Source organism: Nilaparvata lugens, chromosome X (genome assembly GCF_014356525.2).
Source record: "Nilaparvata lugens isolate BPH chromosome X, ASM1435652v1, whole genome shotgun sequence".
Taxonomy (NCBI): domain Eukaryota; kingdom Metazoa; phylum Arthropoda; class Insecta; order Hemiptera; family Delphacidae; genus Nilaparvata; species Nilaparvata lugens.
The window spans coordinates 16,250,331-16,265,878 of record NC_052518.1 but is presented as its reverse complement, the minus strand read 5'-3'; the positions used below and the strand labels follow the sequence as shown (position 1 = coordinate 16,265,878).

General features: G+C 34.8%; 1 protein-coding gene across 1 annotated transcript in view; it reads right to left on the bottom strand.

The window, feature by feature from the left end:
• Nucleotides 1-15,548, bottom strand: part of LOC111047103 (poly(A) RNA polymerase gld-2 homolog A) — a gene marked incomplete at its 5' end in the record, with an annotated part of 35,711 nt that overhangs the window by 8,153 nt on the left and 12,010 nt on the right. Inside the window, 5 exon segments of the mRNA XM_039442511.1 lie at nt 649-815; nt 1,978-2,138; nt 3,560-3,709; nt 5,816-6,041; nt 13,664-13,765. Coding sequence (XP_039298445.1) covers nt 649-815; nt 1,978-2,138; nt 3,560-3,709; nt 5,816-6,041; nt 13,664-13,765 — 806 coding nt within the window.

Genomic DNA, 15,548 nt, shown 5'->3' with positions numbered 1-15,548 from the left:
ATAAGTTTCATTTTTGAATACAATTATAATTATTACAGATGATATATTTATGGGTGGCTCATTGGAGTAAGTGATAACGCGATGGTCTAATAATCAAGAGAACCCGAGTTCGAATCTCGACCAGGGTGAAAGTTTTTGCCCACAGCACAATCACATAGATACGGCCACCACGTCTTTCGGAGGAGACGATAAGCCGTCAGTCCCGACTACCTAGAAAGTAGTCGTTATCTCTCATCATCATCCCTCTCACTCATTTCAATTCAACTCAATCTGTTTATTTCCACTTGGCAAAATAAATAATACATTATGTACATAATTATATTTGATATTTGACAAAATAAGAATTACATTTTCACAAAAAAAGCACAAAGAACATATTGATTGAGTGGAAGAAGAGGAAGAAGAAGAAAAAGGAGAAGGATAAGATGGAGAAGGAGGTGAAGGAGAAGAAGATCGAGAAGGAGGAGGCGGAAAAGGAGGAGAAGTAGGGTGACGAAGAGGGCAGGATGACGAGGAGGGAATGATGAGGAGGAATTTGAGGAGGAGGAGGAGGAGGAGGAAGAGAAGAAGAAGAAGAAGAAGAAGAAGAAGAAGAAGAAGAAGAAGAAGAAGAAGAAGAAGAAGAAGATGAAGTAGGAAAATACTGACTCAAAGTGTTGGTAGTAGTTGAATAGATCGACAAGCAGTTGCCCGATTGGCTGTTGATTGTCAGCTGCCGCTCCGGTGGCTGTTGACGATGCGCTGCGCACCAATTGTGCGTGGAAGTCAATGTGCGACGGATCGATGTGTGCGGCGAACAGCGAGGCATTTGTTCGCTGAAACACGCGCACAACCAACTGAATCAGAAACCACAAGATATATCTAAAAACACACACATCTTATAAAAAAATACAAGATTATTATTGAAAAATTCTTGAGACACATCCTATAGAAAACAAAAACAATAATGTTATCATGGAATCTTCTTTGATTTTATGAAATACCTCATGAGAAAACAGATCTGATTCAATCAATGACTAAGGCTCGACTCACACTACCTCGACTCGAATTGTACGACTCCAGTCGAGGAGACTCTAGTCTCTCGACCTTATGGCTCAACTCACACTTAGGCGACTCAGGTGGAGAAGAGACTGGACTCTAGTGGAGAGCATGTGTTTTCAAATGGTGACGTCGCGGAGACTAGAATCGACTGGTCTGAGTGTCACCATTTGGAAACACATGCTCTCCACTAGAGTCCAGTCTCTTCTCCACCTGAGTCGCCTAAGTGTGAGTTGAGCCTTAGAAATCTCGAAAGAGACTCATCATATTCTATCACTAATGATATTTGAAAAATACAACACTCTTACTTAATTATTCTTGGATCTTCTTTGATTTTATGTAACACCTTATGAGGAAACAAAATGTGATTCTATCAAACCAGAACAATACGGAATGTTCATTTGAATAATTCGCTGAAAAATAAGAAATTTGGAACATTAACGACTCATACCGTTATCTTCTCTATTTATCACCATAAATAATACAGTATTACCACACATGATACAGTGTGTATCATTACAATATAATACAGTATAATCTCAACTTGATACACAACACCATAATTTGATACAAAACTTTACAACTTTGAATGAGTTCTACATACCATGGCATATCTTCTGATGCTATTTTTTCTCTAATATGGTATCACTAAAAATTATACAGTATCACCACTCATGATACAGTATCACCACACATGATACAGTATCACCACAATATAATACACTATAATCTCAACTTGATACCTTTTCTCTATGGTATCAACACAGTATGATACAGTATCTTGTCAACTTGATACAGTATCACCACAATATCATACAGTATCATCTCAAGTTGATACACAGCACCATAATTTGATACAATACTTCCAAACTTTGAATTTCTTCTACAAACCATGGCATATCGTCTTGTGCTATCTTTCATCTATGCTATAGAACTCACCTGAAGAACTGGCAATACTGCCGGCTGCCTAGTTTGCAAAAAATGAATGACCATTAGAGCGAGAGAGTAGGATGATAGAGTTGTGTTTCTGGCTGAGTTGATATCGTGCCATTGGGCCCAGAGTTTCACAAGGACTACTAGAGGTCGCACACGCCAGTCATCTGTCAAAAAATTGAAAAATTCAATACAATACCATACATGAATTCACTTCTATAGGGCACAAATGTACTATGAACAATTTACTAAATAGTAGCTGATGTACTAAAAAGTAAAAAAATATCTTTAAAGGCTATGAGCATCTACTGATCAGATCTCTGTCGGATTATCATAGGAATTTAATTTGTAAATTTGGCCACACTTTTAACACGAAAATTGTGAGAGCGGAGTAGACAAAATCCCATTTATAATTGACCGAGCGAAGTGAGGTCTAAGATTCAAGTCGACGGTTTGGCATTTCTCTTAATGTTCAAATGTTTGAATGTTTAAATGTTTATATGTTGCGCATTTACGGCGAAACGCGGTAATAGATTTTCATGAAATTTGACAGGTATGTTCCTTTTTTAATTGCGCGTCGACGTATATACAAGGTTTTTGGAAATTTTGCAATTCAATAATTAGAGTAAAAATCATACTATACAATTATTCATCATAAATCAGCTGACAAGTGATTACAAAGATGTGTGGAGAAGTTAGTCTATTGTTGTATTTCCATAAGGTCTATAGTTTCAATCAGGTACTTGTGGATGAGAATACTGAGTGAGGTCTACTGTTCACAGAACTACTAACTAGTCTTTCATAATCCTATTAATATCGGGGGACCGAGCTTTGCTCTGGATTGTAAAAGAATAGAAAATTTATAACGAAAGATTGAATTTATAGTTTATATTTATATATTCATTTTCTCAGTCGCACAATTATTTTTACAGTTATATGAGGAGGCACATCAGGATTATGCCCAAAACTGTCCGTTTTCAAATGTATACTGCAGTCCAAATCAAAATCTAGGTTAAGCTACTATCACTCATCAAAATAACAATTCAAAAAACAAACACATCATCAATTACAAATAGATATACTATGAATTCGATTTAGAATGATATAGTTACTATGTTTGCAACAATATTTGTTAATATACTAATATCGGGGCACCGAGATTCGCTCGTTATTTTTATTTATTGATAAACAGAACACAATTCTCTAAGATGATCGTGTTTATATTTCACAGCTGGCTATTTATGTCATCTCATGAATTTCGGGGATGCGATATTTTGATTTTTCACATACTCACTTTTTCACTATCCACAGCTGTTTCAGCCAAGAATGAATTATCCTTTTAATGTCGTTCAGCGAGTTTTCTGAAGGATGAGACCTAGTGCAATCGAATCTTTTTATCATAAACCTACTTTGTTCCAAATTTCGTGAGAGTCGTTAGAGCCGTTTACGAGATCCGTAAAACATGGTAAATAACTAGATATAAAAATAGCCAGATATAAAAATAACCAAATATATAAATACAGAAATTGCTTGCTTAATATAATAGGATGATATGAGAAAATAAATTAATGAATAAATGAATACTCACAATTTGCATAGCAGTAGAGCAGATGTGTGTTCCTAACCCCAACCGTGTTATTACAGCTCAGATCTACATCCAATTCGTCGGTGACAGATTTGAACTTCAATATCGGCACTTTGGCGTGAATTAACTCAATGTTCGTGAAAAAATCTGAAACTTGAAACATTTTCAACAATAGTTAAAATTAAATTTGAAATAATGTGGAAAAACCAAGATCTAATTTATAATTATACTATAACAGTTGATTAACATTTTTGAAAATGGTCAAAATTGAATTGGAATTAGGCTTCAATATCGGGGACCGAGCTTCGCTCTGGAGTACAAAAGCATAAAAAATTCATTACGAAAGAAGAAATTATAATAATATTCATAATTCATACAGAAATGCTCTATCTAATCACAGTTAATTGAGATTAATTCCCAGAGGGAAGCCAAAATTTCCCTCACAAAGGCCCGGTTGCACAAAAGCATGTTAAATTTTAATCCTGAATGATTCCACGTGAACCAGATCAAAGGAGACCATTTCAAAAAAATGGTTCTACTGGAATTAATCAGGATTAAAAATAACCCGGCTTTTTTGCAACCGGTACTAAGTACCTGATTGAATGATTACAAAAGTTCAACAGCTCAGTCATAATTTTGACACAGTCACACACACATGAACTCGCTCACTCACTTCCATCATCAACAGACGACGAAATAATTATTATCAGCTGTTTTTCCAAGGATGAATAATAATTATCCTTTTAATGTCCTTCAGCAAGTTTTCCCAGGGATGAGAACTAGTGCTATCGAATCTTTATATTATAAACCTACTATGTTCTGAATTTCGTGAGAATCGTTAGAGCCGTTTTCGAGATCCGGTGAAATACAAACATATAAACATCTTAACATCTAAACATCCAAACATCTAAACATATAAACAGAAGTTGCTCGTTTAGGTAGTATAGGATGTAGCAAGCCAGAATCTAATTATAAAAATCTGGTGTGACGCACTCACACAACTTTCCTTGCCATTATGAAAATTAATCACATGACACTAAGGTTCACGCGCATCACAAGTCTACTATTCAAAGATCCAAGCCAGCTGGTGACAGGACAATAACGCAGGAGACACACGAAGTCTGCTATCTCTTCATAGTGAATGATTCAATAGAATCAACAGTTTGCCAACAGTTTGCAATTGAATAATCACATTTTCTCGAATTTCGAGCTTATTTTCAATTTTAGGTGAAAATGCTACTGAATATTTATTGTGAAGATTTTTATGCTCAATCGTTTCCACTTGAATTTTGAAGCCGAATAATTGGGAATCTGAAATCAAACTTTGCATAGATGGGGCGGAGCTCCTGAAATTTTTACAGGTATGGGACTTAAGGCAGTTGATGGAGATTATCAATGACTATTCTAGGTATAAATTTGATCAAAATCGTTGGAGCCGTATTTGAGAAAATCGCAAAAAACCATGTTTCTCGCTTTGCTCTGTTGCCAGATGTAGAATTAATAATTAATTAACAGAGCATCTGACTGTAATTATGAAAATTCATTTTAAATTATTGAAAAATATCATTTCTTGCTTGATAAAATATAATTTATTATTTTAAACGAGAATGAACAGTTAATATTACATCAATAAACATGTATCAGCTACCGCTTATAGAAGGCATTGACAAGACAGAGGTTCGGCAACGTTGTTCGCCAATCTTTCTCCAATGCCATTATAACGTGGACCTCACTATAGCCTCTCATACTGTGCCCTTATTACACTCTTACACTCCCAACAACACACTAATAATAGACAGTAGTCGACAGTAATCGGAGAAGACATTATTGCAACATAGCCGTCCTTCACCATGGCATATCTTCTTCTGCTATCTTTTCTCTATGGTATCATCATGAATGAAACAGTATCTCCACAATGATACAGTATCACCACAATATGATACAGTATCAACACACATCAGACAGTATCATCTCAACTTGATACACTACACCATAATCTGATACAAAACTTCCAAACTTTGAATGAATTCTACCAACCATTGCATATCTTCTAATGCTTTTTTTTCTCTAATATGGTATCACCATAAATTATACAGTATCACCACGCATGATATAGTATCACCACACATGAGACAGTATCATCACTATCATCTCAACTTGATACACAACACTAAAATCTGATACAAAACTTCCAAACTTTGAATGAATTCTACAAACCATGGCATATCTTCTGATGTGAATAAGATCTTCGACACTTACTTGGGAGCATTGCATTTTGAGGATGGATTGAAACATGGATGTTTTGACTGAACTGACCAAATTCGTTGAAGAGGTTCATGACGTGAGAGAGATGGTAGAGTGCTTCACTGCGTTGCTCCATCTCACTCTGTTTCACAATTAGACACATGTCTATATCACTTGTGTTGCTTCCGAAACCTGACATCGTTGAACCAACCATAAATAGACTGTAGCGTGGGTAGACTGTCTGAAAAACAGAACAAATAAGAAAGCTAGAGAATCAGTGTACTTTATAAAATATAAAAAAGAATACTTAGTTACAAATGGGAAATAACTAGTAGTTCTGTGAACAGTAGACCCGCGCTCAGTAAGTTACATTGACCTGTTGTTATGTTTTCTCAAGAATTAATAAATAATTTATCAATTTAAAATGTCTAGAAAAATCCTTAATAAACATAGAGCTTTCTGTCCTATCGTACCGTGACGTGTCGTCTCGGAATGTGAGTGTGAGCGCTGTTATCAGGTCTGGCTGCCGTCGATAAGCCAATCCAATCAACCCATCAGAGAACATTCGCCAACGAGAAAAATTTGTTGAAATTAACAAAATAAACTACCATAATGCTGATTTCCTACAAACTTTATTCCTCACTTTTCATGATTTTACAAATCAATTTCTTTTCAATAATATCTGTTGCAATTTTGATCATCAGATTAGAAAAGAAAAATGTTTTCTATCAATAACTCCAAACTCTAAACTAGAATCATGGCCTCAGCTCAATGGAAAGACAAAGTTAGTAGACAACTGTCTACTAAAGTTGATGGAAAGATACATTTTCAAGATGTTCGATGTTTTTGAACGGGTAGTATTGAGGTGCGTACACATTTACGCGCCACGAACATGAGCAATTCACTTTTAATCAGCTGATGCCAAGCTTTTTATATCTGAATCTTACCGTTTCTTTGGAAATACAGATATAGTGAACTGATTTAAAGTGAATTGCTCATGTTCGCGGCGCCTATAATTATTATCTATACGATCCTTTATAGTCCACTAGACAGCTGATTTATGATGAATAATTCTATAGTCTGATTTTTACGGTAATATTGGCCTATGAAGGAGGCTCCTTTATCCTTTTATATTATCCTTAAAATACAAAATTTCCAAAAAACCTTGTATATACGTCGACGCGCAGTTTAAAAAGGAACATACCTGTCAAATTTCATGAAAATCCATTTCCGCGATTCACCGTAAATGCGCGACATATAAACATTTAAACATTAAGAGAAATGTCAAACCGTCGACTTGAATCTTAGACCTCACTTCGCTCGGTCAATAAAGATATAGTTGTTTAAATATCTTAATAAATTCTTAGCCATTTGAAGCAACCATCTTTATTTACGTAGATAACAAAACTAAACTCAGTAAACAACTTATTATTTTATCAAACAGTTATCATGTGATTAAGTAACATCACATGATATACAAACATCTTCCCCTTTTACTTTCTCAAACATTTCCTTTTTCAACCTTTCCTTTGATTTAATCGTCTTCTTAAAAACCTCTCATTTCTTCTTAATATTCTTCCACTATTGGACTTCACCACATAGGACCGTGGGGCATCAGCTTCATTAATAACTACTCCAGGCTCCCATAATTTTGTTCTACAATCTTGGATATAAATGGGCTGATTTTCTTTGAAATAAGATACATGTTTCCGTGACTGCTTATCGTATGTTTCTTTCTGTTGAAATTTATGGTTCTTCATTTGCACTGCTATTTCTTCCCGAGGAAGTTGATGAAGTTTCAAACTATCTTGAGGATAAGGGAACTTTGTTATTATCATTCGACCAAACATTAACTGAGCAGGAGAATAATTGAGACCCGCAACACAACTATTCCGATAGTTAAGCAAACTCAAGTTTAAATCGGTTTTGCTTTCAGCACACTTTCTTATCATAGTCTTTGCTATGTCCACCCCTTTTCAGCTAAGCCGTTAGACTGAGAATAACGAGGACTTATTGTAATAATTTTAAAATCCCACTCCTTTGCGAACTGTATCATTTCTTGGGAGCCAAACGGATTATTATCAGCTATTATAATCTGCGGAATTCCAAACCTGCCAAATAACTGGGATAAAATAGATTTAACAGCCGAACTTGTCTTACTGTTCATTTTTGTTATTTCAAGCCACCTTGAATAATAATCCACAACTATGAGATAAGCTATTCCTTTTACTTCAGCTATATCCACTCCAATTTTTAAAAATGGAAAATCGGGTATTTCATGAGAAAGCATTGGACTTCTTACATTGGACCTTCTATATTTTTGGCAAAGCGTGCAGGATTCAGCCAGATTTTTTATGTTTGCTCTTATTCCTGGCCAATAATAAAATTTTGAGGCAATGCTGTTCATTTTTGTTTCTCCTAAGTGCGTTTCATGGAGCCTATTCAAGATAAAATCTCTCAAATTCTTGGGTATAATAATTCTTGAATTATAATACAATAGACCCTTGCTAAATTGTATTTCATTTCTTATTTTGAAAAAATGCCTTAGTTCTCCTCCATCAACAATGTTATTAAGCCAGCCATTTTCACAATAATCTATAACTTTGCGAAGAACATCATCAATCTGTGTTTCTGTTACAAATTCATTCAAGCGTTTCTCTGAAACCGAATTCAACTTCGCTATTCTCAGTAACACAATGAACCATATCCATCCGCCATGCTCAAATCAACTTTTTCTTTAGTTCTTACACCGCACCTTGACAAATAATCAGCAATATACATGTTTTTCCCAGGTAAGTACTGGAGGCTAAAGAGCGGTAAGGCATTAGTTTTAGTCTCAATCGACGAATTCTGTTATTCTGTATGTTGTTTAATGGTTTCTTCATTATTGAAACTAATGGCATATGATCAGTATATATAGTCAATTCATCATGACCGTAGATATAGGTGTGAAATTTATCACAAGCAAATACAATAGCAAGGAGTTCCTTCTCAATTTGGGCATATTCACATTCAGAAGAGTTCATAGATCGTGATGAGAAATAAATTGGCTTGTTGTTCTGTAGTAAACAGCATCCTAAAGCGTCTTGTGATGCATCACATTGGATTAAAACTGGAATCTTATAATCAAAGGGAGCAATTACCTTGTCACTTGTAAGAACCTTTTTAATGTTATTGATTGCATTTACATGAATCTCTGTCCAACACCAAGATACGTCTTTCTTCAATAATTCTCTCAATGGTGACACTATTTGTGACATATTTGGGATGAACATTCTCAAATAGTTGACCATCCCCAACAGACGTTGTAGTTCAGCTTTATTTGTTGGGTCGGGGAGATCATTAATAACCTTTATTTTTCCTGGATCAGGAAGCATTCCTGATTTATTAAACAGCATTCCTAAATACTTCACTTCAGGTACGCAATATTGAAATTTCTTGAAATTAAATTTGATGTTTAATTTCCTCGCTCGTTCCAAGACCTGTTTCACTGTCTCGTCATGTTTTTCTTTGCTGTTTGAAGCAATGCAAATATCATCGAAATAAACCACTACTCCTGGAATATCTTCAAAATACTTTGAAACACATTTGTGAAACAATTCTGGTAAATTACATAAGCCAAAAGGAGAACGTAAAAATCTATAAGTTCCAAATATAGTGCTAAAATTGCAATATTTAGCAGATTGTTCATCAAGGAGTATGTGATAAAATCCATCTTTTATGTCAAGAACGCTGTAGTACTCTTTATTTGCTAGACGAGGATGAATATCCTGTATTGTTGGGATTGTAACTCTTTCTCTTACAATGTACTTGTTCAAATGTACAGGGTCTATGCAAATTCTTAAGGATCCATCAGGTTTCTCTACTATCACAGCATTTGAAACCCATTCAACGGGCTTCTCAACCGTTTCAATAATTTGCATGGTTATCAAATCATCAAGTTTTTCTTTAAATTTGTCTTGAATCTTCATTGGTATACGTCTCGCTGAACTGGCATGTGGCATTGCGTCCTTTTTTAATCGAATTTTGCACTTGTCGGGGAAACAACCAAGGCCAGTAAACACATCAGAATACGTTCCAAAAAAATACGTTCTATCCTTCACATTGTTGTTACTACTTTGCTTCTGAGATTCATCAATTCGTTTCACCAGATTCAACTGAATACAAGCTTCAAGGCCTAGAATCGGTACTGTACTCTCTTTGACCACAACAAAGTTTATCAAATCAAATCTTTTTTCTGATTCCACTTGAGCAGTGAACTGACCCAGAGGTGAAATTTTAAATCCTCCGTATGCTTCTAATCGAACACTACTCTTTTTCAACCTACTCAATAACACACTGTCTTTCACAATTTCATATGGCAATATATTCACTTCTGCTCCTGTATCTAATTTAAAGTTTACTGGTTTATGTTCAATTAATAATGTTTTGAACCAAGCCTTTTCATTGACAGTGTTAACTAGATATACTGAATCAATAAACTCGTGAGCTTCTTCTATTGCTGTTGGATTTTCCACAACATTATGTAATGGTTGAGGTAGCCTTTGCTCACTCACTCTGAAATTATTTCTTCTAGCTTTATTCAGACACATTTTGCTAAAATGATTCATCTTACCACATTTATTACAGCTTTTACCAGACGCTGGGCAGCTCCTACCTTCTACATGCTGCATTCCGCAATAGCCGCATACAATCTTCTGATATGAGTTTGTTTTCCTTTTATCATACTTGGAAACTGGGTGCACTTCCTTTCGAGACTTTTCTTCATTTATTGACTTCTCATGTTTTTCACCTATTTCAACACTGCGACAATAATCAATTATTTTCTACAACGAGGCGTTGTCTCGCAACACACGTTGTTGCATTTCTTTCGACCTTAACCCCAATGCAATCATAGCTTTCAATAACTTATTCTCTTGTTCCCCAAATTCGCATCTTGTCACTAGCCCCTTCAAAGTTGCATAGAATGAATTAAATGATTGACCTTCCTCTTGTTTGCAAGCTATAAAATTGTATACATTCATGATCTCATTCTTTTTTGGTAAACAATAGCTCTCTAATATTTTTAATATTGATTCTACCGTTTCTGGCTCATCCACATCTTGTAACGATTCATATAAAATCAAAGTTTCATTGCCTAACAAGTTTTTAAATCTTGCAACTTGAATTTGGTTGGATTTTTTATTTGTCTCAGTCGCTATAAAATAATTTACGATATTTTTCCTGAATAATTCGAAATTTTGTGAAACACTTTCCCCGTTGATAGTAACGGTTCTGGCTTGTTGAAATCCATGTTCGTCTTTTAAGAAAAAATATAATAATACGATAATTACCCAATCTTATTACTCACTCAATCCTGTCGTTATCATTACCCTTTTCTGTTCAATTCCTTGACTGCGCCATGTTTAAATATCTTAATAAATTCTTAGCCATTTGAAGCAACCATCTTTATTTACGTAGATACCAAAACTAAACTCAGTAAACAACTTATTATTTTATCAAACAGTTATCATGTGATTAAGTAACATCACATGATATACAAACAATAGTAACAGAAGTTGGCTGAAAAATTGGCTTGAACTTCTTTCAAGGGAAATTTTCCCAGAGGAAATTCGTATCTTTTCCATGGAAGCGCTAGCGTTCGAACTTCTGAATATAGTATCTTATGTCACATGGACAGGAAGGGGCCTTTCGCAGGCGAGAATGATGTTTCTAGTCGAGGCGTTAGCCGAGACTAGAATTTCATTCAAACACTGCAAAAGACATTCACGACCAAGCAACGTACACTATTTTTTGACACGATAATCTGAAGAAGAATTATTAAAAAAAAAAAATTACCTACTTGTGCTGAAGTTACTACATTCAATCTATAAACATAATCTAGTTCACAAATTCCGAATAAGGAATTTTGTGGAAGTTGACAAAACTCCCACCTGGAGCGCTCAAGGTGGTTTTTTGTAGCATTTTTTCTGTTCCTATTTCGAAACTAGGAAACATACTCGACGGTAAAGGGAGCATATGATTTCATTACAGTAGAGTATGCTGTAATGAGAATCATATGTTTATTTGTTCTGCAAACAGCTGTTTACCGGCTTGACTTCATGCATGGAAAACAGCTGAGATTGAATGACTATGACAAAAAGATATGAATATCGGGGGACCGAGCTTTGCTCTGGAGTACAAAAGGATCAACTTTATAAGGTATAGTTCCACGAATAAAATGATCATGTCAATTAATTTCTTGTCGGATAATATTTCTCGTGGAATCAGCTGATTGAATGCAATAGTACAACAGCTGAGGCATGAAATTTTGTCTCAGTCCCACACACATGCACTCGCTCACTCATTTCCATTATCAACAGACGACGAAATTCTCAGCTGTTTTTCCAATGTTGAATTATTATCCTTAATGTCCTTCAGCGAGTTTTCCCTGGGATGAGACCTAATGCAATCGAATTTTTATATAATAAACCTACTATGTTTCAAATTTTGTGAGGATTATTAGAGCCGTTCTGAAGATCCGGTGTCATATACATACATATTTATCCTATTATATTATTCGAGCAATTTCTCACATATGGTTATGTAAGTCCAAGGGATCTCGAAAACGGCTTTAACGATTTTCACGAATTTTAGAACATAGGTTTATGATAAAAAAACTTCGATTGCACTAGGTATCATCCCTAGGAAAACTCGCTGAAGGACATGAAAATTAAAATAATTATTCGTCCTTGGAACAGATGATAATTTCGTCTGTCATAAGAGAAGATGCGAGTGCCTGTGTGGGAGAGAGACAGAATTATGTTCAGCAGTTCAACTATTTGCAATCAATCAGCTTATCTCACGAGGAATATTAATCTGGAAATTTTAATCGACTTGTTCAAAATAATCTGATTTGTTGACATGACATGGTATATCATTCTAAATTAGGGTAAGTCTATCTTAATTTTCAATGTTTTCAATGGTATATCATTATTTTACAGTTTTATGTGATTAGTGAGTGTTATTTTGTTATTCAATTCAGTTTGTAATCAATCTAAATTAGAACTTTCCTTTCAAATGTTTGGACTGAAGGACCTGAATTCAAGTGTATGGAACATAACCTACTTTCTGGACTATTTATAGTGTATAAATCAAAATTCGGAGAAGAAACAGTTTGGGCTGTGCCTGTTAGTCCTTCCCCAATCATTTGAAAGAACTGTGTTCTGTTTATCAATAAACTAGTAGTTCTGTGAACAGTAGACCTCACGCAGTATTCTCATCCACAAGTACCTGATTGAAACTATAGACCTCATGGAAATACAGCAATAGACTGGCTTCTCCACACATCTGTGTAATCACTTGTCAGCTGATTTATGATGCATAATTCTATATAGTCTGATTTTTACTCTAATATTGGCGTATGAAGGAGGCTCCTTTTTCCTTTTATATTATCCTTGAAATGCAAAATTTCCAAAAACCTTGTATATACGTCGACGCGCAATTAAAAAAGGAACATACCTGTCAAATTTCATGAAAATCTATTACCGCGTTTCACCGTAAATGCGCAACATATAAACATATAAACATTAAAAGAAATTCCAAATCGTCGACTTGAATCTTAGACCTCACTTCGTTTGGTCAATAAAAATTCGGGGAAGAAACAGTTTTGGGTTGTGCCTGTTAGTCCTTCCCCAATCATTTTAATGAATTGTGTTCTGTTTATCAATAAATAAATAACGAGCAAAGCTCGGTGCCCCAATATTGTATACAAACAGGAATTGTTCATTTAATAGTATGGGATAGAATTATATTGTTGAATATTAGCTTTGACTATAGAAAGAATTCTTTCTATAGTCAAAGATATTACTTTTGATATCTCACCTTTAGATATACGTACAAGCTCTTCCACAGATTCAATTTTCTCTCATAGGTCTCTTTTGTTTGTTGATTTGTTAGAAACTTGTTCCAGACAGCTTTCGATAGCTAAAAAAAAAAAAGATTAAAATTTTAAAAGAACTTACTTAGAACATTCATTTTTTTTATTTATTTGGAATACATATAGATGCTGACTGTATTATGAATCTATCTATATACTAGCCGTCAGTCTCGCTTCGCTCGCCATATCCGTCTAGCAGGGGGGCTCCGCCCCCTGGACCCCCGACTGGATCGTCAAAAAAATGAGATCAGCAGGCTCGCTTCGCTCGCCTGCATTTTCCATTTTAATCATATGTTAGGACGATCCAGTCGGGGGTCCAGACAAACCTTTGGCTAAACGCATATGGCGAGCGAAGCGAGCCTGACGGCTAGTAATATAATATTCCCAGGAATAGCTCTGATTGAAGTAGCAGTGCCCAATCAATTTTTCCGCGATAAATGCATCTAAATCTTCAACTTGGTGCCAACCTAACAAAGTCAACTCAACTTAATGCCAACCTGACAAAATTATTAATTTAGTTACCAGTTAACAACTGTCTCGAAGAGGTACTCTCTCTAAATTATAGTTCTATATTAACATATGGTATGGACATTTTTCAATTATAATTAAGAGAATAAGAAGAATATACATACTAAAAGACGAACTTTAAACCCTTAAAACGACCCTTAGAGTTAAAATATTGCCAAAAGATTTCTTAGTACCCCTTTAAAGGGCCAACTGAACATACCTACCAAATTTGAACGTTTTTGGTCCGGCAGATTTTTAGTTCTGCGAGTGAGTGAGTGAGTCAGTCAGTCAGTGAGTGAGTGCCATTTCGCTTTTATATCTATATCTATATATATAAAAGCGAAATGGCACTTACTGACTGACTGACTCACTCACTCACTCACTCGCAGAACTAAAAATCTACCAGACCAAAAACGTTCAAATTTGGTAGGTATGTTCAGTTGGCCCTTTAGAGGCGTATTTGGAAAAATTTCAAAAGATACACCCAAAATCTGCGTTTTTCCAGCGTTTTTTCAGCTTTATCGAGAGCAAATAAACTAAAAATGTTCAAATTCAGTACAGAAGCTCAGAATTTTTCTTTTTTAGGGAAAATTGCTTATACATAAATAATTGATTTGAATATACATAAATATTGAGATTATGAGGTTAAAATTATAATTCTGGGGAGAATTATAAGGGGTTTTAATTAATTCATTTTGGTTATTTTTCCTGTTATATATTTGTTTTTAGTTTAAACTATTTTATTTAATTAAATTAGTTTAATAAAAAAATTTTTTTAGGGTGTAATAATGTTGTATTAGAAGGAATTTGCATTGACGTCAAAGATACGCCCAAAATGAGCGTTTTTCCAGCGTTTTTTCTTCTGCTTTTTCTCAGATTTATCGGGAACAGATGAACAGAGATTTTCCAAATTCAGTACAGAAGCTCAGCTAGGGTGTAATAATGTATTGTTAGAAGGAATTTGCAATAACGCCAAAGATTCGGCCAAAATTAGCGGTTTCTTTTGCGTTTTCTCATTTCTTTCATCAAGTAAATAAATAAATAAATAATAAATAATAAATGTTTATTTCCCAAAAAAACTAAAACTACAACATCAATTACAAAAATATTAGATAAATAACAATATTACATACAATAGTTAGTTACAAAAGATTCCTATAATGTGTTCTCTACTTGTTTAGTTTTTCTGTGTGGAAATTGACCTACTCCACTATGGCGTACCATGTTCTAGAGTAGGTTGCAGTAATAAGGTAGGTTGCAGTAGGTTGCAGTAGGTAAGTAATAGACAGAAAATGTTCAAATTTGGTACAGAGGTTTAGCTAA